Raw genomic sequence first — 22,661 nt, 5'->3', positions numbered from 1 at the left:
GATTAGTGAGTATTGGATTAAAGGGAAAACGGGGGATAACAAACAAGTAAAGCTGCCTGTGATCACAGGGTTTAATATATTTCTTTTTCCTCTCCGATCCTTTTCTTCTCTCCCTCCCCCCTTTTCTCTTTCTTTCTTTTCGAGTAAAGATCCCAGGCTTAAGACAGACTTATTAAAACCTGGGATTAATTTGTAATGCTTCCTTAACCCTCAGGGTCAACTGAAGATTTGTTATCTAAAGCAAACAGGAAAAATTGTGCTATAACAACAGGACGAGAGCTTTAAGTCCATGTCTGTGGGGCTTTGGTGAGATTTTACATTTGTAGGACGCTGTTATCCCCATTATTTATTTGAGCAAGGCATGTTTAACCTTGCAGGATGTTGTGGGTAAATGCAACAAATTTCACTGCATCTTTGCAGTTAATGCAGTTGTCATCAATTAGCAACAAAGATGGAAGCTGCCTCTATGCACGACAATTTGATACCAAGTTGTCAATAACAAATGAAAACACAAACTGTTCTTTAAATCAAAAGGTGCCCTCATTTAATCAGCGGTTGATGAGAAGTCATAGTATTGAGAACGTGGCCCAGTCTCATTAGCCTTATCTATATAGCGCTGCCTAAGATTGTAATCTTAATCTTATTTGGTTATTGAGGTTTGGATCTCTCTGGTACACACAAAGAGCTTTGGAGGAACAAATCCGGTGCCTCCGCAAAATCAGTGACTCATTTGCTCTGATCGGCAGTTGGGCCTGTTCCATGGAAGGTCAAGGTTCAAGGGCCTAACCGGCAGACTGCTTGGTTTTAGAGTGAAATGGCTGGAATCACTTGTCCTGTTCTCACATCTTTCGTTTCTTTAAAGCTTTCTACATTTTCTTTTCCCACCACTGTCATAAATGATTATTCTTGGGGCACAGGAATATTTGTTAAGTCGATTGTCTAGAGAAGTGGTTCTCAAACAGTGGTCCGGGGACCACCAGTGGTCACTGAAGGGATTCCAGGTGGTCCTTGTACTGTACTTGTACTGTACTAACAGTCTTTTAATGTATTGACTATACTTGTTCTGTTCTCCACTTTTGTCTAATAAAATACTCAATCAATCAATCAAATTCCCCAGCTAAATGATGGAGAGTTGGTAACCAAATGGACCCTTGTAGATCTTTAACTCTTGAGAGCTCAAGAGTAAAATTATTGTTAAACATCTGCATGACTTAATTACAAGAAGTCTACACAATTAGAGGATGTAGAAGAATTGTTATTTTGAACAACGTTTGCCTGATGGTAGCACATCATTACAGAATGGAATCTTATCCAACGATAACAGAATATTATACGTTGTGGATCTGAGAGGCTAAATCTCATCAAATGGTGGGTAGTGGCTCAAATGCTGAATAATTACAGGACCTTGATATGAAAATGGTTCAAAACCGCTGTTAGATGGAGCGATTGTGGCCAATTTCACTCATGTATACTCATTGCTGTTAATGACGGCAATGTCTGAATTTAAATATATTCAGCATTGTGTTGAGAATTTGAACCTATATTTAACGTTGGTTTAGTTTAGTGTTCATGAAATGCAACTATTCTGTAAATCAAAGGCCTCGTGTTTTGGTACCTCTCTTGGTGAACCTCCACCAAAGTGCTGATGACTGCAGACCAGTGGTTCCCAAACCTTTTAGCTCGTGACCCAAAAGAGATTAGACGTTTCCCCAGGAACCAAACTAGTGAAAACAGCCCATCTACACAAGCTTGTAGATCGGCTGTTTTCACTACTTCTCAAACATTTGTTTTCTAATTTATGGAAGTTCTTAGAGTGTTGTATTTTTAAAAATGTATTCATGAAATTATTTAGAAAAATCATAGATTTTTCTTTATTATTCATGAAAAATGTAGAATTTTTGTGGGGGATTCGTTTAATTTGTTTATGTTTTGACATTTAATTGTGACCCATAAAAATGTGTCTGCGCCCCACAAATGGGTCCCGACCAACAGTGCTGCAGATTGAGTGCAGAGACAACACTGAAACACTCCGTTTGCAAAAACCTGACCTGGGTCAGGCTCACTAATACTTTATGAAAACATGGCAACTTGGACGACAATGGTATTAAAATATTGCCTTTTATTTTACACCTACATTGCACAACAGTAAAGCAAAAAAATAATAATACTAATAATACCATTTTAGCATTATAGCATTCTGATTACATCACATTCTGGCAATCTTGTATCCACTAATTTCATTAACAGAATCACAAAAACAACAACTGATGTTCATCGCTTATTATGCAAAAAAGAAGGAGAAAAAAAAGTCCACAGATTATCACATTCTTTCAAATATTCCAGTTTTGTATCTTAAGGAGTAACAATGATGACTAATAACTTCAATATTCAATACAGCAACGAGTTTTACTTTCAAACCAGCAATCATCTTGTCAGTAAAGGCTTCTGAAGTTTTCTCCATTTACTTTTTAAACACTTGTCACAAAGTATTTTAGTTCTGCCGCACGCAGGCGTCCTGACACTTAACCATTGCATAACCATTTGTGCATGTACCGGTATGTAATTCCTCTGTTTAGAGAACTCCATGTGTGCCCTACAGCCCGGTCATGTAGGCTATATACAGTATACGTGTGTCAAGTAGAGTCTGCTTGTATTCACCTGCTTGTGTCTGTGCTGTAATATAATCTTTGGCCCCAACAAAGAGATTCCTACATCTGACTACTGCCATGGGTATTGTCTTCAGTTACTTTGCATTTTGTCTGTTTAATGGACATTTGGCAAATAGCCCAGTGCTGTCAATCACTGGGCTGGAAACTAAATCTTCTTTCACATTCCATGCTTGTAGTCAAATTTCTGCTCATGTATAACGTTTCCTCTGTATATTTCTGTGCTAAAGCATGTGCATTATTTTGGAGTTGTGCTACTATATTGAATTCACCTCCCATACAGTCTGAATCTTGATAGACACATTTAATTGTATGAACAGTTCTGTAGCAGAAAATGTTTTTGCAAAGAGTTTCTGAAAATATTTTCTGTTTCTTGATGACCTATAGCGCATCTATTCTATAATTCCCATAGTTGGGGATAAACCTCTTCATGTTATCTGTGAACAATCATGGAAAAAAAAAGAAAAAACATTTTGCCATTATATGGGTGCTTTTATATAACAGAACATGAGCGTGCATATTTTTTTGGTTTGGCATCCCCATTAGGGCCCTCACTCCTGTCAGTATTCATATGAATTGAAATCTGTGATTTTTATTGAGCTGAATAGAATTTCAGAATGGAGTTTAAGAGTATGCTCAGGTTGAGGACAGAGTGAGTCATCAGCTAAAAGTGAGAATTAGCACTGTTTTATCCTGCCAGAGAAACTGTGATCAATTTCTTACTCGTCCATTTCAATTGGTAATCCTTCACAAATTGCCCTCCGCTGTAGTTTGTGTATCAGCTATTTGCAGTGGATTAATGTGAGTCACTGGTGGCAAGTGTTCAAATCAATGTTTATTAATGGTTTCTTAAGTGTTTAAAGATTAAGTCATTAACATATTGATGAACTTTTCCACGTTGCCCAGGGAGAGAAAGGAGCCACTACTGTGCTGCTGCGGTGCTGAACTGAAGCCAGATTCAACAAGAGGCTGCAGAGACAAAGAATTTGAATGTCTGAAAGGTGTTCAGATGGCATAAGCTCCTCAGCGTATTAACCACATGAACCCTATTCTGGGGTGAACATTAGGCAAAAATAGCAGATCTCACAAGCTTGTAGATCTTCTATTTTCAGTGAAGAGGTTTGTCGTAGAGGGACATAAGGAGGGCACCCAGGATAGACCCCCTGAGGGACTCCGGTCAACAAAGTAAATTATATAGGGTTTAAGTAGTTAATGCCCAATATCATCCAATTCATTGCAGCACTGAGTGAAGTCTTGTGCTATACTGCCAAAGCATGGCAGCCAAAAATCATTCCAAGCTATCGTTTTGTTCGTTATTAGGGAGAGACAAAAATATCTCTGCCTGGAATCCATCAACACTGAGAAATTATAATTATTACACCACCTAGAATCATTAAAGAAACATAACATGACGCCAGAGTTGCTGTGTTCCCCTCAGAATGCAGAGCCCGAGAATAGCGAGTCAACTTAGATTGATTTTACCATTCAGTGGCGACCTGCCACAACCCTTTGGCTTACCATGGTAATTCCCTCTCGTACCTGATAAGCTACCTGATCCATAATAAATCAATTCTAATTAGTTTTTGGGGGGTTGGACTTGGCTTAGGGGACTCTACGTTGTTCGCCCCCCGCTCTACCCATCATCCTTTAGTTGTTTCTTTCTGCCGCCAGTCATCTGCACACCTGATATCAGTTAATCTGATTATTAAGCGAGGATTATTGATGGAGGGTAAATGGCTGTATTTGGCGCGGCCTCTTGTATCAAGGACACAGTAGTTTGTTTGTGGTTTGTTGTTTTTGTTTTGTTTTCTGTTTCTGCCATCTGATATAGAAGACACCTCTCCTCTCTCAGTCCAACTGAGTAAGATGTGGAATTTAAAAAAGGTCTTTGAGAGGCGAGCCATGGATCAGTTAGCTTTCTGTTTGTCTGAGGTGCATGCTTCCATTTCAGGTACATGTTGTACGTACTACTATACATTAGATATATCTATCATGTTAACAATGTTTTGATGGCTGGGGTTGAGCAGAGAGTAGCTGTTCGTCTGACAGGGACGTGAAGGTGCTTGCTGGTCCTGGTAACTGCAAGGTCATAGGTTAGTCCCAGCAATGGCCGATATGCGGAGTTGGGGTTCTGAGAAAGCAAATTATTCAGATTAGATAAGCTCCTTGTCAAACAAATATTTTATTGAATCTTTTCACCCCAAATATGAAGACTGAAGCCTTTAATACATCTCTGTTGTTTTAGAAGGTAATATAGGATGAAACAGTACCAATATGGTATTTGATTATTTGATTATATTTGAAAAGATTCGGATTCAATAATTTGATTCGCATTTAGAATCCCGCTCCTAGCAGTGTGACACCGAAAAGCATTTTGAACGTGTTAACAATTCAACACGCTACTAACGGCAGAGTTATATTCAGTTATTTGCTGGTGTCGTGTATTGAAAATAACCAATCTATCTGCTGATTTTGGTCCATGACGACACTGTGTGCAATATAGTACATCAAGCTTAAGGAGTACACTCAAACACGACGGAACAGTCCCATCCCCCTCAGCACGGCCTTTAGCTCAGGAAAAACCTGGGCCAACTTGCTGTGATTTCCCAGTAACAATGTGCTACCATACCTCATCCCTCCCATTGATTTCTCCGCCATTTATTTCTGTTTTGGTTCATGCTCCGTATTTGAAAGTTGATGCCCCTCTCTAAAAGGGGGATTCATGCATAGACTCTGCTACTTTTGTAGTCTGTGGCGGTTTTATAATGATAAGCTTTTTTAGACGTTCAGAATCAATATGTAATCCTGTGCAGGGGCTTATCCCTGGGACTAGGCCATTTGTGAGGCTCTTTGAGCTTTGTTACAGGTCTTCTGGCAGCTCTATGCCACAGATTGATTAGGTGCAGTGCCAGAATCCTATCAAATGGCCAGCTCTGATGATGGTGCAAACTCTCTCAGAGCCTCTAGTTGACTGGAACTGGAGATAAGGTCGGATGGCAATTCCTTTTGCGCTGTCTGTGTTGGAGAAAGACGCGTCGGTATCCGCCATAGGGACAGACTTGTTTTGCCATCTGCTGTTTTAGCTCCCATCTTAAAATCAAATAAAGTGTTTTGTAATTGCTGATTAAGAGCTATTTATGATGTACACGTACATTTATAGACAGTGATCTGACTTTGGAGTAACAATAGAATATGCTTAAATTGCTGACCGACACTGTCAGCAAAGCAGAGAAAGGCGCCTCAGAGTCATTATATTGTGACGGTAACCGTAAGGCTCGACCCAAAACACGCTTGGCCCCATTTCTTTGCGAACCAACGGTTCTTTGTATTCTTGTATTTGTTCTACTGAGGATAAGGTTTAGGCATAGTTTACTGAGGTTACGTAGCGGTTAGGAATACCAGGTGAATACCGCCGGATTTCCCCCGGGGCGGCTGTGTTTTAGGGCGACCGTTTTGGTATTCATTGTGACATCACAGTAGTTCTGAGACTATGACATTGCTAACTTCCCGTGTCAGGTGAACCTTGCCAGATATCACGTTTTAAATGTCTCCACCCCCATAAACACTTAATGCGCTGAATACTTCGCTGTGCTGAACTGCTGAATGGTCTTTCTACAGCCATTCTCCTGAAGGGTTAATTCTTTATGGGCTGCGATATTTTCCTTTCTTTTCCTTTTCTTTTCTCCTTTTCCCCCCGTACAGGCAGGGTCACGGGGAACTGAATCTGTGCATTCTTGTGTGTCTTGCCAACGCTCACATGGTTACCACCGGTACGCATTGTTAGGGATATCTGAATGAACACTAGCCATGCAAGTTTTAACGTGATTGCCCGAGGGCGGTAGAGTGAGAGAGACGAGAGAGAGAGAGAGAGAGAGAGAGAGAGAGAGAGAGAGAGAGAGAGAGAGAGAGAGAGAGAGAGAGAGAGAGAGAGAGAGAGAGAGAGAGAGAGAGAGAGAGAGAGAGAGAGAGAGAGAGAGAGAGAGAGAGAGAGAGAGAGAGAGAGAGCATAATCCTAAAAGGATTGGAAGTCTCCTTACTCTTTGCTCATGCCCCCCCAGACCATTCCCTACTACTCCTTCCCGCAACACGCACGCACACGCACGCACGCACGCACGCACGCACGCACACGCACACACACACACACACACACACACACACACACGTACACACCTCTGTGTGTGTTTGTGGGGTGCTGGGTATTGGAGGGGTGTGTGTGGTGGTCGGGGTCAGTTGGTTTTGTGGCTCTGGTGTCTGATTTCTCCCTCCTGTTCCTCATTTGTTCGGGCCCATCTCTCATCATCACCCCCCCATTGTTTGCCTTCCTAATGAGAGGGGCGGGACCATCGGGACTGTGACGGACAGCTACATGCTTCTCCCTTGTTTCCCTCTCTCTCTCTCTCTCTCTCTCTCTCTCTCTCTCTCTCTCTCTCTCTCTCTGTCTCAATTCTATTCAATTCAAAGGAGCTTTATTGGCATGAGAAAACATACGTTTACATTGCCAAAGCAAATGTGAAATGAAAAACGCATCTCACTGTACTTCAATCTTCCTCTCCCACTTCTTTCTCTTTTTCTTCCTTCTCTCTTCTCTCTCAACACTTTACTTTGCATCAGAGCAAACCCTATGTACTGTATACAGTATATATCCTGGCTGGCAATGATTAATTTCTACTTTTTTTTTTTAAAGATTTGGGCTTTTTATGCCTTTATTGATAGGACAGTAGACTGACAGGAAATGGGGAGAGAGATGGGGAATGACATGTGGCAAAGGTCGTCCGGATCGGGAATCGAACCGGCGACGCCAGCAGGCATCATAGCCTAGTATGTGGTATGTGCCTTGACCACCAGGCCAGCGGGCGCCCCAATTAATTTCTACCTTGTTGTGTGCCGGCGTATAGCGCTACAAAATAGCAAATCTACAGTACTAGCTCACGTCACAACCCGACGATGAGTTACCCTAAGACCTGTCATTGTTATTATCATAATATTATTAATTAATTAATTAATTAATTCATTCATTCCTTCATTCATTTCCTATTTCTTTTCCATTTCTTCGGGTGTCATAAATCAGAGTGGGCGTCCGGGGACCCCCAGGGGTCCTTGGAGGGGTTCAAGTGGGTCCCCAGAAAAATTTGTTACCGTAGCTATTTTAAAAATATCAGATATACAAGCTCACAGTGTGTCACTTCGTGCCACCCTGCGAGCTTGTACATCTGAATATTTATTTTTAAATCTTGAAAGTATTTTAAAAATCCGGGGCCATGGCCAAATATATAGCAAATTTGGGGGTCCTTGGCACGAGAACGTTTGAGAACTACTGTATACAGCCCTAACCCTAACACCCGTCATTGTTATTATTATCATTATTATTATTATTTCTGTTATTTATTTATTCATTTCCTATTTCCTTCCCATCTCCTCGGGTGTCATAAATCACAGCCACAGTACATTAGTCATGCCAGCTTGACACTTGACACAGAAATGAATCCCACACGGCAGCGCTCTCGTGCCGTTCGTCAACTGTACCAACAAAGCTAATCCTGAATTTCCCATGGTATGTTAGGCAAAGATACCGAGTTGAAGATCTATCATTAATGTGTGTGCTCTGCTCCGGGCTGTTTGAACACACACACACACACATGCACGCACACATGCACGCACGCATGCACTCACACACGCACACACACGCGCGCACACACACACACACACACACACACACACACACACACACACACATACACACACACACACACACACACACACACACACACACACACATGCACACATGCACTCTCGCATTACAATATATACTTATTTTCTGTTGTTTTATGTAACAGTCCTCTACATAAAAAATATGAATATTTACCTCTCTCTTTAGTTAATTAGGTGTATTTCTTTCTTTCTTTCTTTCTTTCTTTCTTTCTTTCTTTCTTTCTTTCTTTCGATGCCGGGTCAGGTCCAGTGGATGACTGCCTGTTATCTGCTCTGTGTCTCTGGTAAGGTAAGTTCATAATTACACAGTTGTTGAATGCAGAAGGAATGTGGCACCAGGTCAAGTGACTACACTCTTGACTCTATAAAATGTCAGCGTGGAGTGCAAAGAAGAGGAGAGAGGGGAGGGGGTTTCATTTCTACCCTGGTCAGCCTTTAGTCGTCATGTACTTGTCTGTATAGTTAAATATAAAAGCTAAATATCGTCGTTGTCGGGTGGAAACCTTGTATGTCCAAAACCGTTCGTTTTGTATTTATCATCTATAAAATGTACTAAACAGCAGATCTACAAGCACACAACGCCTCGCATCACGAGGCGTTGTGTGCTTATAGATCGGCTGTTTTCACTAGTTTTGTGTGACAGTCTTGTATGATGAAGCAGGGCTTTGCTTTACCAAAAGACGTAGATATTTGAAACTTGGAGATACAAGGTTTCTGCCCGACAGTGACGATATGTTAAAGCTTTCAAATGAAAAAACAAACAAACCACATAATGCCATTTGAACATCACCAGTGTTCATTAATCTCTGAGGAGACGCAGGTGCATAGAGGGTCAACGTTTAGAGACCCTCAGATTTTACTTTGTATAATATTTTGAACTACAGATGGGACATAATAAGGATTGCTCCAAATCATGTCTAGTGTTAATGTTTCACATCAACTTTACTGCCTTGAAATATTATATGAGTGCTACAGTATATGAAAAGAACCAAGTATGCATATTCAGTCAAAAGTGGAACTGCACATACTGTATAGAGTAGTAAAGTGTGGTCCCAGGGGTCCTTGAGGGAGAGAGTCCCCTGCTAAATGATAGTTAGGAACCAAATGGACCTTTATTGGTATGTACGGTAACTCAGAGACAAATGGTACTAAATGGACCCTAAAGGGTCCATTTAGTACACTCTCTTGAGTTGATTTTTGATTTTACAATATAAATTGGGGTCTCAGAGATAGAAATGCTATTAAATGGGGGTCCGTTGCCTCATGCATGTCAAACTGGGGGTCCTTGACATTAAAATGGCTGGGAATCACTGCTAGAGCCATAAATATCTTCTCTTATAGGGGTGTCCCTGGAATATCTTTTCAAATGGGGGTCCGCTGGCTAATAAGTGTCAATTTGTGTGTGTGTGTGTGTGTGTGTGTGTGTGTGTGTGTGTGTGTGTGTGTGTGTGTGTGTGTGTGTGTGTGTGTGTGTGTGTGTGTGTGTGTGTGTGTGTGTGTGTGTGTGTGTGTGTGTGTGCGCGTGCGTGCGTGCGTGATTTTTGCCTCTCCTCGACATGTTTGCAGTTTGATATCTTTTTGTCCTTGCTCTTCCTGAAAAACAACAAAAACGATGGAGCTTATGCACAAAAATGTATTTCGCCCACTTCTTCACATGTACCAGTGAAGAAGTGTACACAAAAACATTGATTCTGATTCTGTGTATGAACAATTCTCATCGTCACATGAGGGTCACCAGATGCCATTAGTGCAGTTTAAGACAGTGGTGGAAAGTAACTACATTTACTATACTGTAAATTGTACTGTACTTAAGTACATTTTTTAGGTATTTGTACTTTACTTGAGTATTTCAATTTTCCAATACTTTTACTTCTACTCCACTACATCTGGGATCCAAATATTGTAATTTTACTCCGCTACACGTATTTGAAAACTTTAGTTACTAGTTACTTTGTAGATTGATTATTATTACAAAACATACATTAACCACTTCAACCCTATACATTTCTGTCAGTTGAAAATAGCCAATCTACAAGCTCACAATGAGTCACGATGCGTTCTGCTATTTACAAAAGATTTTTATACATTTGAAAACTGGAAGTGGGACATTCTGCATAATGGGTACTTTTACTTTTGTTAATTTAAGTACATTTTGATGCCAATACTCTTTACTTGTAACAGACTATTTCTATATTGCAGTATTGATACTTTTACTTAAGTAAAACATATTGAGTACTTTTTCCACCACTGTTTAAGAGTTATTATACCAAGCACTAGTATTTATCTTTTTGTGAGTTTTCCATAAACGAATTCCCTATTTTATACTTTGTTTTATGACAAAAACAGAGGAAATCGCAGATCTAAGGTCACAGCAAATCGCATCACAATTAATTGTGAGCTTGTAAAGCTGCTATGTTTTCTATTTTTGAAAATTTTGGGAAATTTAGGAAAATCTATAATGGCATTCCAAAATTAGGGAAGTGGTAAAGTCTGTCTGTCTGTTTTATCATCATAACCAATGAAAAGTATTAGGTTATTTATGAAGTAAGCAAGTAGCCTATAAGTTATAACTTGGATCCTTTGGGACTTTTTTCCATTTCCTGAAAAGTAACAGTTTATTTTTCTACATACAAGCTTTCTTCCTGAGACAGCGATGATATCTATTTTGCAGAAAGAAGTTCAGCATTCAATATGTCTAAAATAGTGTTTGTCCAGACTGTAGCTGAGATTTTGTCTGTGCTATTTTTATTAACTGTTGCTATTAAATATTCAGTCAGTGTAACTGTTTGTAAACATATTTTATTGTGGAATTAGACTCTCCCAACTTCTGTTGCGCTACATTCAAACAATTCAAACTATATAGTATGAATTGTTTCTGTTGATTTGTTGTTGCTGCTAATCTTTTTTAAGGACCAGCCACTTGGGGAACCAAACTCCTGATTGCAGTAAAAAATGCTGTATAAACACTCTGTCTTCATCTATATATCATCGTGGATCTACCTTTGACTATTTATGTGTTCACGATATCATCCACCAAACCAAGTAATGCACCAACATTTCCTAGTATGACATATCATTTTGGTAATGATATCTGATTGGCTGTTCATGTGACCAGCCAGTGCAGCGATGGCACCGTGGCATGTGAATTCTCCTTTTACTCTACAGACTTTGTGCACTGTACAATCTTGAGTCTTCATTTAGTGTTAAATGGAAATTAAATTAAGCCATGAGGGTCAATTTGGTCCATTTTGGTTCCAGTTTCTGAGTTCTGGCTAAATAAACACTGAGGATTTCACTGTATATTTTACCAACTTCCTGTTACGTGATTGTGCTTGGTACACCTCATCAATGTAATCTTCAACAGGGGGTCCTGGACCCCTAGGGGGTCCTCAGAGTTACTACAGGGGATCCTCCAAATCTTTGTGTGATAGAAACCTTTTTTCCCCCGAGAACTTTAGACAAAAATAGCTAATCTACAAGCTCAGAGGCGTTGTGAGCTTGTAGATCTGCTATTTTAGGCAAAGGGGTTTAGTGTATAGGGGGAAAAGAGCAGACTAAGTACATAATGAAAGGTCAAGTGTATTAACGGTTCAAGTGGTTAAATATCTGAAAACACAAACTGACATGAATCTAAAATACACTGATGATTGTGCTGTCAAACGATGAAATATGGAATCTATGAACAGGTTTTGGGGGTCTCTGCTTCATCTCTCTCTCAGCTAAGGGGTCCTTGGCCTGAAAACGTTGAAGACCCCCGATGTAATGTAAATACAGTCCAATGTAAATCATGCCTGAGATATGATACCTTGCAGGCCCATTGGGAGGTGCTCTTTTACAGATCATTGGGCAAGGCATGGCACCGATGTTTCTAGGGTTGAGGGTTTCAATCTCTCTGTGTAGCTCAACACGAGCATTATGGGAAAATAAAGAAAAATACAAAAAGGTGTGTGTGTGTGTGTGTGTGTGTGTGTGTGTGTGTGTGTGTGTGTGTGTGTGTGTGTGTGTGTGTGTGTGTGTGTGTGTGTGTGTGTGTGTGTGTGCGTGTGCGCGCCTGTGCGTGTGCCTGCATAATTCACACAGATCCATAGATAATTCCTACTATTAATTGGTAATTATGGGGATGATTTAATCATTTGCTTATAGGATGTACCTATACTTTCTGAGCAGTATACTATCAAATGTCACCTTATAACCTACATTTGTGACATTTGATAGCGTGCAGCTTAAGCCCTTTGTATTATTAAACAAACAGAGATTGTGTATATGAATACATTTTGTCCTTATTTTTTCAAGGCAGTTTATTACTGTTTTGCATCATATATATATATATATATATATATATATATATATATATATATATATATATATATATATATATATAAAATAATATAGTCTAGGCTATTTCTGCTCTAATAATAAATAATTTAATAATGTGTCTGTTTCAATATATATTTTCTGTGTCTACTATTCGGATTTTTTATTTTCTGGATCAGAAACAATGTTATGGCCTATATAGGTTACTTGATATAGCCTACTTTATTAATCCCCAGGGAATCATTTATTTTATTAATCCCCAAAGGAATGAATAAAGTATTATTATATCACAGTATATCAGTAGGATTTAAGTTGATAGCCTCCCCTCCCTTTAGCTATACTCTTAAATGCAGCGTAACTGTTAAATAAACTCATGGTTTGCATAATTGGTTAAATGCAAATTGTAAGTCGATTCGACCATTAACGACCCATGCAATGTGGTTGCAGCGTGTGCGCGCGTGCACGTGTGTGTGTGTGTGTGTGTGTGTGTGTGTGTGTGTGTGTGTGTGTGTGTGTGTGTGTGTGTGTGTGTGTGTGTGTGTGTGTGTGTGTGTGTGTGTGTGTGTGTGTTCTGTTGAATGGTTTCAGCGCACAATTGTATATTCAAATCTCTGTCCTCTGTCCTCGATCGTTTAGCTGATGCGCTGCGGTGCTGCTGGCCATATATGGGAGGTGAAATGTAGGCCTAAATAAAGATTGGAGAGTAGTGTTATCGCTACCCCATTAAAGTATAGGCTACACTGCAAAGATGTAAAACAAGTGAAAGTTGAGGCTATACGTTAAGGCGGCACATCTTTTTTGAGGAATAGGCCTACCCCCTAAATTGTTGAAAATAGCAGCAATCCAAATATTCACATGTTTAGACAAATATAGCCTATTATTTCATCATGACAGACTGCGTCTTACCTGTGAATTTGAGCGCACATGAAAATCCACATGGACCCCCAACACCAGCAGGCAGCAGGGAAAGTCAATCAATTTCCTTCTTTTAGGAGAAAAAAAAAGAAAGAAAAAACGCCGTTTCGTTCAGGGTTTCACCATAGGCCATTATTTTCAAAAGATTTTGAAAACTTGTGTGTAGGGTCCTCCTCGTCATCATGTGTGGGCCCCCGGCCAAGGCCTGGGCTGGGCTGGGCTGAGCTGAGCTGCGCTGAGCACACCCCCATGTGAGATGTCCTAAAATAGTCTTGTCAGGTATCATCATTTTTACAGAGCCTCCTGCTTCGATCCGGACCACGGCGGTTGTTTCCCGAAAAAATGGAAAGAGCGCCCGACTGCGTGTGCTCTGCGGTTTTTCTGCAACAACTTGGGGGATTTTATGCATCATCGTTTTAATAAGCACCACCGCCAACATCCACGACCCTCTCTCTCCAATCCTTGCCTGTGAGACGCAAAAAAACCTTACACCCCCACCTCTTTAGACTCGCTGATCCCTGGATTTACGGGCTTAGTATTAAGAAAATTCTACTGCAATTTGGGATTAGACCCAATATCCTCACAACAATGACTCCACCGTTTGATATCTTGATGGCATACTTGTGATCAATCGCTCTGAAACGGAGGCTAGCCTATAGGGCCTAAAAAGAAATAAAGAATTGTGATTTTTTTTTAATCCAGAAAGGTTTTCATGTCACATTCAGAAGTGGCGCATGATGATGACCCTCGTGCACTGACAGGCTGAATATAGCGCAAAATTAACTGCAGCAAGCAGATTTTATGTTATAGGATTAATATTGTAATATAATATACACCAAAGAGTAGACAAAGCGTCCATTAATTTCAACATTTCGATGCGACCATTTTTTAATGCAATGTATTTAATCCATATTAGCTTGATATCCATAAATATTAGACATTAATTTAATATATTTAGGCTATGTAGGCCTATTATATTTTGTTTGCGTTTCGTTTAGGAGTCAAATGCTTCTTGAATCTTGAAAGTTTATGGAATCGACGAATCCATTCCTCGGTAGATATAGGCCCGGAGAACAGGTCGTTTACACACTCGACATGGAAATTGTCTTCTACAAGTTTTTCCACATTAATATTCATGCCGAAAAATAGTGTTCATCTTCATCAGTTGGAGGACAAGAGACAAGCTGTGGCGGGGAAAGTCGGCGAACAGTAGCAAACCTTGAAAATGTAACAACGCCATAGGATATGCTATGCATCATGCATGCATGGTAAATTGTAGGCCTAGTTGGCTTTAAGTAAATACATAACTATTTCTTGAGCTCTCTCACTATAAGCTACAATAGGCTATTTTTTTCCTGAACCAGCATATATTATAGAAACTTCTATAGTGCATAAATAATGTTTGTTATCGTGTTGTATAGGCCTATTTCTGTGCACATTCTGTAATTTTCATAATCATGTTTGGCTTCGTTTTCCAATGCACACCACTGGCCTACTCACTAGTCATAATACATATAGGTTTCCAATGAGCAATAACAACATGCAGCATGCAAACTACTTTGACATTTCTAAGACATAGGTATATTAGGCCTATCATAAACTATTTCCTTTCCCAATTTCTATTCAAACTTTACGACAACTTTCTCTCTCTTTTTTTTTTTCCACTTCTCTTGTTTTCTAATTATGCGCTCACGTGGTCGAGATTTGTTTTAGATTGTGAAGGGGGGCGTTGTCTTCGAGGCAGAGCCCCGTCGCTGATTGGTCGCCTCTGTCGCCTGTAAAGACTCCCGGCCTCTGGGATTGGACGGGGCGGACGGTAGTGGGTGGTTCCCGGCGTATTTTTTACGTTCATAGAAGGACTGGGTCAGGACCGGGTGATCAATCTCAATCCGTCAACATTGGCAATCATTTTAGCAAGAGTGCTGGAGTCGCCGACAGAAGTACGGTTGATTGTTTTGTTTATATATTGAAATGTGCTTTTATATGCTCCTCTAAAGTAGGACAGCGGCGGCTGTGAGCCCAGGAGGATATTCGGGGTTGCATAACTTCTGGACAGTTTGAAGTGTGCGTGCACCTTTTTCTTTCCGGCTGCGCACCTTGGTTATTGCTTTCCAAGAGGAACTCCCGAGTCCATGTGGATATTTATGATACGCTGTGTGGATCAACAACTCATTGGCTTGGCTTTATAAAGTGGAAGAAAAGGGGATCCTTGAACAAGGTGAGCTTTATTCCCTCATTTTACCTCTTTTTAGGTCAACTCTTGACTATAGCCTCTATACAGGCATCTATCTTCCGTGTGTGTGATATTGACACCATTGAAATGACACCTACATGTATTGTAGGTATAATGACGTTGTATTGCTTGTGATTGTGACGTTATTATTCAATTATGTAGTCCTGTACATGTTTCACAACTAGTCTAAATGGAATAATTAAATAAATTAATTATAGGGGAGAGGGAGACGATGTTTTTTGTAAATATTAAGCCATATGCTCATGTACAAATTCACATCTGAATTCTAAAAGGGATTACAAATATAGGACCAGGTCTCGTTTATTTCTGTCAATTGAAAATTCCACTTTTAACTTTATTATCATGTTATTACAACACTTTCCTGGATTGTTTCCTGGTGTTTGCAGCCCTATCTGTCGCCCTGCTAGAACCCGATAAACAAACGCAGTGTTTGGGGCTGAACCTGTTTCGCCGATAACGATAAGACTCACTTTGCTAATTGTCGCCCTGTGGGTTTAATAAATCTGAATTGTAATAGACTTCATTTGCACTATTTCAGCCATTTACATGCGCCCTAAACTACTTCCCGTGGTTATGGAAATGGTGGTAGCGTTTAGCCTAAAGGATTTACGCCTCAGTAAAAACAAACCAGCCGGCCCATGTCCACAGCATGGGCCCGAGTGAGACTATTGAAAGGTGTGGCGGATTGTTACCAGTAAATGAAGTGAATAACCAATTATGTTTTTGTTTAAACATTCGCAATTTACCTGTCAAAAGGCCCTCGTTGGCTTATGCAAATGATCATCCAATTAAATGCATTGTCTCGTGCCTCGATTTGGAAATTGCATTTGACTGGAAACATCTACAACAGTTAGGCCTATACAGACAATTAGCAGCTTTAAAATAGTAGAGGGTGTTAGCTCGAAAGGGGGGCATATACAGTTGGTTAATGGCCTAATAATATAACGCCAGTAATTACAATTAGTCTATTTGCAGCATTAGCATTTCAACCTATAGGCTATAGTTAATTGAAATGACTGTCAGTTTCACTTTATTGAAGGCATTCCCTGCTCTGGTAGCAAGTGTATAGTGGTAGATAAAGTATGCCCACACATTGATTTAATTATTGTGTTTAAAGTAGGTATGATGATAGGCCTAATTCTAAACATCAAATGGTATAGGCCTAATATAATCGATTTGATCATAAAATAATACATGTCCAAACGCCTTTCGTGCGAAGGTCGCATAAACTGAATTAAACTAACCCCAAAACCCCTATCCCCGTAGTTTAAGAGACCTATTCTATTTGAAATCGTCCATTTGAATTAAGATAACAATACCATGGCATGGACATGGCGGCCTGGCTGGCTGTCACACTGATTAGGGGACTAAATTAAATTCACTTCACTGCAGTCAGTGTAGTCGAGGAAATTCATAGCTTTCATTTGTTAGGCCTGTATTTGATCAAAGCGACGACTCCCTGCTTGACAAAAAGGACTATCGCCTAATGTCAAATGGCGTTAATACACGTCTGATGACAGACTTCACACCTGATTATTTCCTTACTGTAGTGATGGCTGATCGCTGTCTGGGCTTATAATTGGATATCGTTTAACCACGTTAACGCATCACCAGACTTGGGGATTTGGTCTATTGTTTGGGGTTTCCAAAAACCTAATTTTGCCTGCATGCGAGTGCAGTGCGTTGAGGTGAGCGCCAAGTTTACGATCCACATTTTGAAGTCTGTGGTAGGCATATCAGCTTGAAATTAAAGTCTATATGTTAGGGCATTTGTCCACATAAAGCCCCAGAAATGTTCTGTTGTAATTTCAACAGATGTCATGTATGTTCAATATTTAATGCTGTAATTGGTGCTATTTTAGGCTATATGCCTATATAGCCTATTCTACGTCTCGATATAGCCTATATAGGCCTATATATTCTTAAAAGGCCTATATACGTTCGCTGTAGTGTATTATGCCGTTTCGCATCTTGTGTCTTGTCTCCAACGCTGAAATGATGAAAGGTTGAACTATAAAGGCCTACGGACGAGATTTTCGTTTTCAAATCGATAAGATGAGGGGTGCATGAGGCGGCATTTTCGTCATGATTCTTTTGAACAATGTTTTGTTGGTAGGCTAGGCCTGCTGTTTGCCAGTTGAGTGACCCTTTCCTTGTTCTCTTCCACACAAAAGGAACCTCTTGGAGGATCAGCGGAACACCTGGAGGAATCCCCACTTTTTTCCACGCAAAAGTTGGTCTCCTGCGTCCGTTTCTAGCATGATGTCTTACCTCAAACAGGCGCCGTACGGCATGAACGGCCTGGGCCTGAGCGGCACCGCCATGGACCTGCTGCACCCGTCCGTGGGATATCCCGGTACGTGGCCTCTAGGTAGCTATTACACACCTGCAAACCCTTCTCAATCATTACAAACAAACATAATTAGCCTAATACACTGTTTCCCAAACTCTGGGTTGATTTTTGGTTTCCTACATTTTGTTTTTAATTTTTATCCCCCCAAAAAAGGTTTATTATATATATATATATATATATATATATATATATATATATATATATATATATACCTATATATATAGACCTATATATATATATATATATATATATATATATATATATATATATATATAATTATCCTTTTTTTTTTCATGAATCCCAAACAAATTTAATAATCCCCCCCCCCCCTGTAATTTCATGTAGAAATAAAAGAAAAAATTGAGAAATTCTATAAATTAGAAAACAAATGTTTAAGAATAGTGACTAGTTTGGGTCCCGGGCAAACGTCTAATCTCTTTTGGTTCACGGGCTAAAAAGTTTGGGAACCACTGGCCTAATACGCATTGAACAAAGATAAACAGGCTTCAAGACATGCACGTTATGCAAAATGTAGGCCTATTGGGCTAAAACGTGGCCTGGCTGCATGAATCAGCAAAAGTAGTAGTCTTACATCGTCTAGTTTAGCGCTAATAAAAATGTGTTAATTGTGTTTTTTTTAGGTAATCCACGGAAACAGCGGCGCGAGAGAACGACGTTCACCCGGACGCAGCTGGACATCTTGGAATCCCTGTTCGGCAAAACACGATACCCCGATATCTTTATGAGGGAAGAAGTGGCACTGAAAATAAATCTACCCGAGTCAAGAGTGCAGGTTTGTAGACCTACATATTAACTATTATAAAACATGAATGATGCAATTGTTTATTAGCCTGCCATAGGCCTATAGGCCCATGCTGCCCGAATTTAGTTAGTATAATGTTTTGTTTAAATGCGTTTGAAAGAAGAAAAAAAGGGGAGAAAAACTATTTACAAGATTAGCAAATTACCAAAATGCTAATTAGTGGAGCTTATGACAAGGATCTATTATCCTTTTAGTTAGTGAAAGTGAAGCAAGCTGTTGCACTTGTTGACCAAGCACTGAGAAATGCTGACTAATTCTAGGCTAAACCCCCCCCAAAAAATAAAATAAACTATAATAATATAATAAAGACAGCGTTTTGGAATCAGTTTGGGGGAATTTTGAGGTATGCATGAATTTAGGAGACTAGCAGCACATACTGGACTTTTCCCTGATAAAAGGAAGAATTTACCTCAGTTCTCTCATAAGGAGTGTCTTTTGATCTTATGAGCCCTCTTTTGAAATGGGCGTGAGAGTCTTTACATAACCAGCTTTAGAGGCTCTCTCATGGGCTTACTGCAATTATGGCTGCTCCCTCTAGAGTTTCTGCTGATTCTGTCCAGAAATGTGAGCAGTAGGCTAAAGATGTGAAATGTGCTGAACAGTGACTAGGCCTAAACTGGCTCACTGGGTTAAGGGTGGGAATGCACTGTAGTGTTGCTGTCCTCAAAGGCTCAGCTGACCTTAAAGGTGTAGTTTTCACCCGAAATGACTTTTCTTCTATTGATTACTCACAACAATCATATTTTTTTCGTTTTTTGTCGCATTCCTAAGGCAACATTTTGATTACAATACATTTACTCCGGAAATGCATTTGGGTCCCCATTCGAAATCAATGGGGGTAAATTTACTCTAATCACATTTTTGTCTTAGGAATGCGACAAATACAAAGAAATATTCTATTAAACTCAACTCTCCATGGCATGAGTAATCAATAAGAAAAGAAAAAAAGTCATTTTGGGGGTGAACTACTCCTTTAACTGCTGTCTTATATAGTTATTAAGTTTCATTTTAAACTTATTTGTTTTTATCCATGAAAACTTAGTTTAATCAGGAACACCCATTCCTCAGATTAACACACATTGTTTTTATTAACAGTTTATTTAACAGTTTATGATTATATATAATATCCCACAGAGCAAGATTGTTATTAATTAATTGTAAGTTGTTGAATTTTGACTGGCATCAACATCATGGTTCTCAAAAGCGGATTCCAGGGCCCACAGAGGCCCTGGAATTGATCCATACAAGTCTGTAACTCTGACAGTGTAACAAACGAACCCAAATGAACCCTAACAGGTTCATTAGGTTCGAACACTGTGAGAGTTAAGGGTAGACCTTGACATTTAAAAGTTTGACAAACAAACTAAACTAACTGAACCCTCCCCCCCCCCTCCTCCCCGCGTTCCTGCAGGTGTGGTTCAAGAACCGCCGTGCCAAATGTCGACAGCAGGCGCAGAGTGGGAACAACGCCAACAAGGTCCGCCCGGCGAAGAAGAAATCCTCGCCGACCAGAGAGAGCACAGGCTCAGAGAGCAGCGGCCAGTTCACCCCGCCGGCCGTGTCCAGTGCCTCGTCCTCCTCCTCGGCCTCCTCCATCTCCAACAACGGGGGTCCTCCGGGGGTCCTGAGCAGCACTTCCTCTACCTCCGTCACCGCCCCCGTGTCGTCCATCTGGAGCCCCGCGCCCATCTCCCCGGCGCCGGCGCCCGCAACGCTCCCCGACCCGGCCGCCCCGACCAGCGCCTCCTGCATGCAGAGGTCTGCGTCGTCGTCGGCGCCCGGAGGAGGCGCGGCGGCCTCTTACCCGGTCTCCTACGGCCAGACGGCGGCGGCGGCGGCCTACGGCCAGGGCTACCCGGCCTCGGCGTCGGCCTCCTCCTACTTCGGGGGCGTGGAGTGCAGCTCCTACCTGGCGCCCATGCACTCCCACCACCACCCGCACCACCCGCACCAGCTCAGCCCCATGGCGGGCTCCTCCATGTCTGGCCACCCGCACCCCCACCACATCGGGCAGACCTCAGGGCACCACCACCACCACCATCACCCCCACCACCATCACCAGGCGTACAGCGCGCCGCCCGCCCTGGCCTTCAACTCCACAGACTGTCTGGATTACAAAGAGCAGACGGCGGCCGCCGCCTCATGGAAACTGAACTTTAACACCTCAGACTGTTTGGACTACAAAGACCAGGCATCCTGGCGCTTCCAAGTCTTGTGACTTTTCTCTATTTTTTTGTTTTTTTTGCTCCCCCTCCCCTTCAAAGAAGTATTCTTTTTGTTGTATTATTTTATTTTTTTGAAGATCCTTTAAAGTAATAGATAGTAGAGACATTTACCTATGAGATGTTTTAAGTTTATTTGTGAATAAATTGAGATAATGCACAGACTGTATAAGAGCCTGAACGGTCAGGCCTTGGATTTTGCTACGCCATTAGCAACGGATCAAACTGCGAAACGAGTTTGAATTATGGAGTCATCAAGGAATATTCTTCAACCCATAACAATGTTAAACTGTAAACTGAACATGTCACAATTTGGAAGGCCTTTACTATCCCGACTTACATTTTCAGTGGAACATGCAAAGATAGTGCTGTCTCCCTTTTGGTTGAGAGTTAAGTTGGAGATGTTTCATCAGGACAAATTATAAATACATTTTCAAACAAAAATATGACATTGAATTTGAAAATAGAATTTTGCGTTGACTTTATAATTTTTCTTAAAGATATGATGCTGCTATGATTTTCAGTTTCATTCATATGAATTTCCAACTTGAATATTGTTCAGAAACTCATTGTCCAGCCTGTGGTGTTGTATTTTGGAGATTAAATTGCAGCACTTGTTTATAAGGTGAAAGATTTTGGTATCGTTCTTTATGGAGAAAAAAATGTGAATTAGACACGAAATGTCAGTATTCCATTGAAATTTGAAATGTACATTCGTGTCTTTATAATAAAGTTTTGTTAAAACATGAATATTCAGAGGAAAAGTTCATTATTGCTCCGATGCGTCATCCAGTGTAAATTCTTGATTAATCTTTCCAAAATAAGATACGCACCTTTTTAATGGGTCATTCTAGCTCATCCAGCATTATTGATATAATATTAAAATATATCATGGGAGTTTTACAAGAGTGAACTGGACCTTTGGTTAGGCTATAACAGACTGGATGATCAATATTTTAGAGATCTTAACCCATTAAGACCTCAGGCAGATTCTACAAATGCTTTCTAAATCAGTAGTTCTGACTTTTAAGATTTTTCAGAAAAGTTCAAAAGTAGCAGGTGTAAAAATTGCCAATGCAAAAATCTAAAATGACAGATGCTTTCTCGGTTTTAACAGGTTTTTAAATTTTTTTCTTAATTATTTTATTTTATTGATGTTTGCTAAATCTTTATACAGCTGGATCACCAACTGTCTGCTGCATTTCCAAGGTTAAACAGTTTAACCCTACAGGCCACTTCATATTGGCATTTAATATGATAAGCAAAGAAAGGGCTGACCTGCCGGTCGATTGAAGTCTTCATATTGAAAGTCAATTGGAATGCTAGGTCTTTCTGCTTCAGAAGGGGGCCATCAAGGACAATCAAATGCAACAATACAAAATCCTCTCTGAACAGAAACATGTAT

At 40.3% G+C, this 22,661-nt stretch overlaps 1 protein-coding gene across 1 annotated transcript; it reads left to right on the top strand.

Annotated features, from left to right (window-relative positions):
- Window positions 1-18,117: 18,117 nt before the first annotated feature.
- Window positions 18,118-21,252, top strand: LOC308281363 (homeobox protein OTX1 A-like; the record flags this gene model as incomplete). The annotated part of the gene is made up of 3 exons (XM_080721527.1): window positions 18,118-18,214; window positions 18,853-19,004; window positions 20,446-21,252. The coding sequence occupies 3 exons, from the start codon at window positions 18,118-18,120 to the stop codon at window positions 21,250-21,252; spliced, it is 1,056 nt and encodes a 351-aa protein (XP_080577653.1).
- Between the last annotated feature and the right edge of the window lie 1,409 nt (window positions 21,253-22,661).

The sequence above is a fragment of the Nannobrachium achirus genome (genome assembly GCF_963921795.1).
Source record: "Nannobrachium achirus genome assembly, chromosome: 3".
Taxonomy (NCBI): domain Eukaryota; kingdom Metazoa; phylum Chordata; class Actinopteri; order Myctophiformes; family Myctophidae; genus Nannobrachium; species Nannobrachium achirus.
This window is presented reverse-complemented; position numbering and strand designations above follow the sequence as displayed.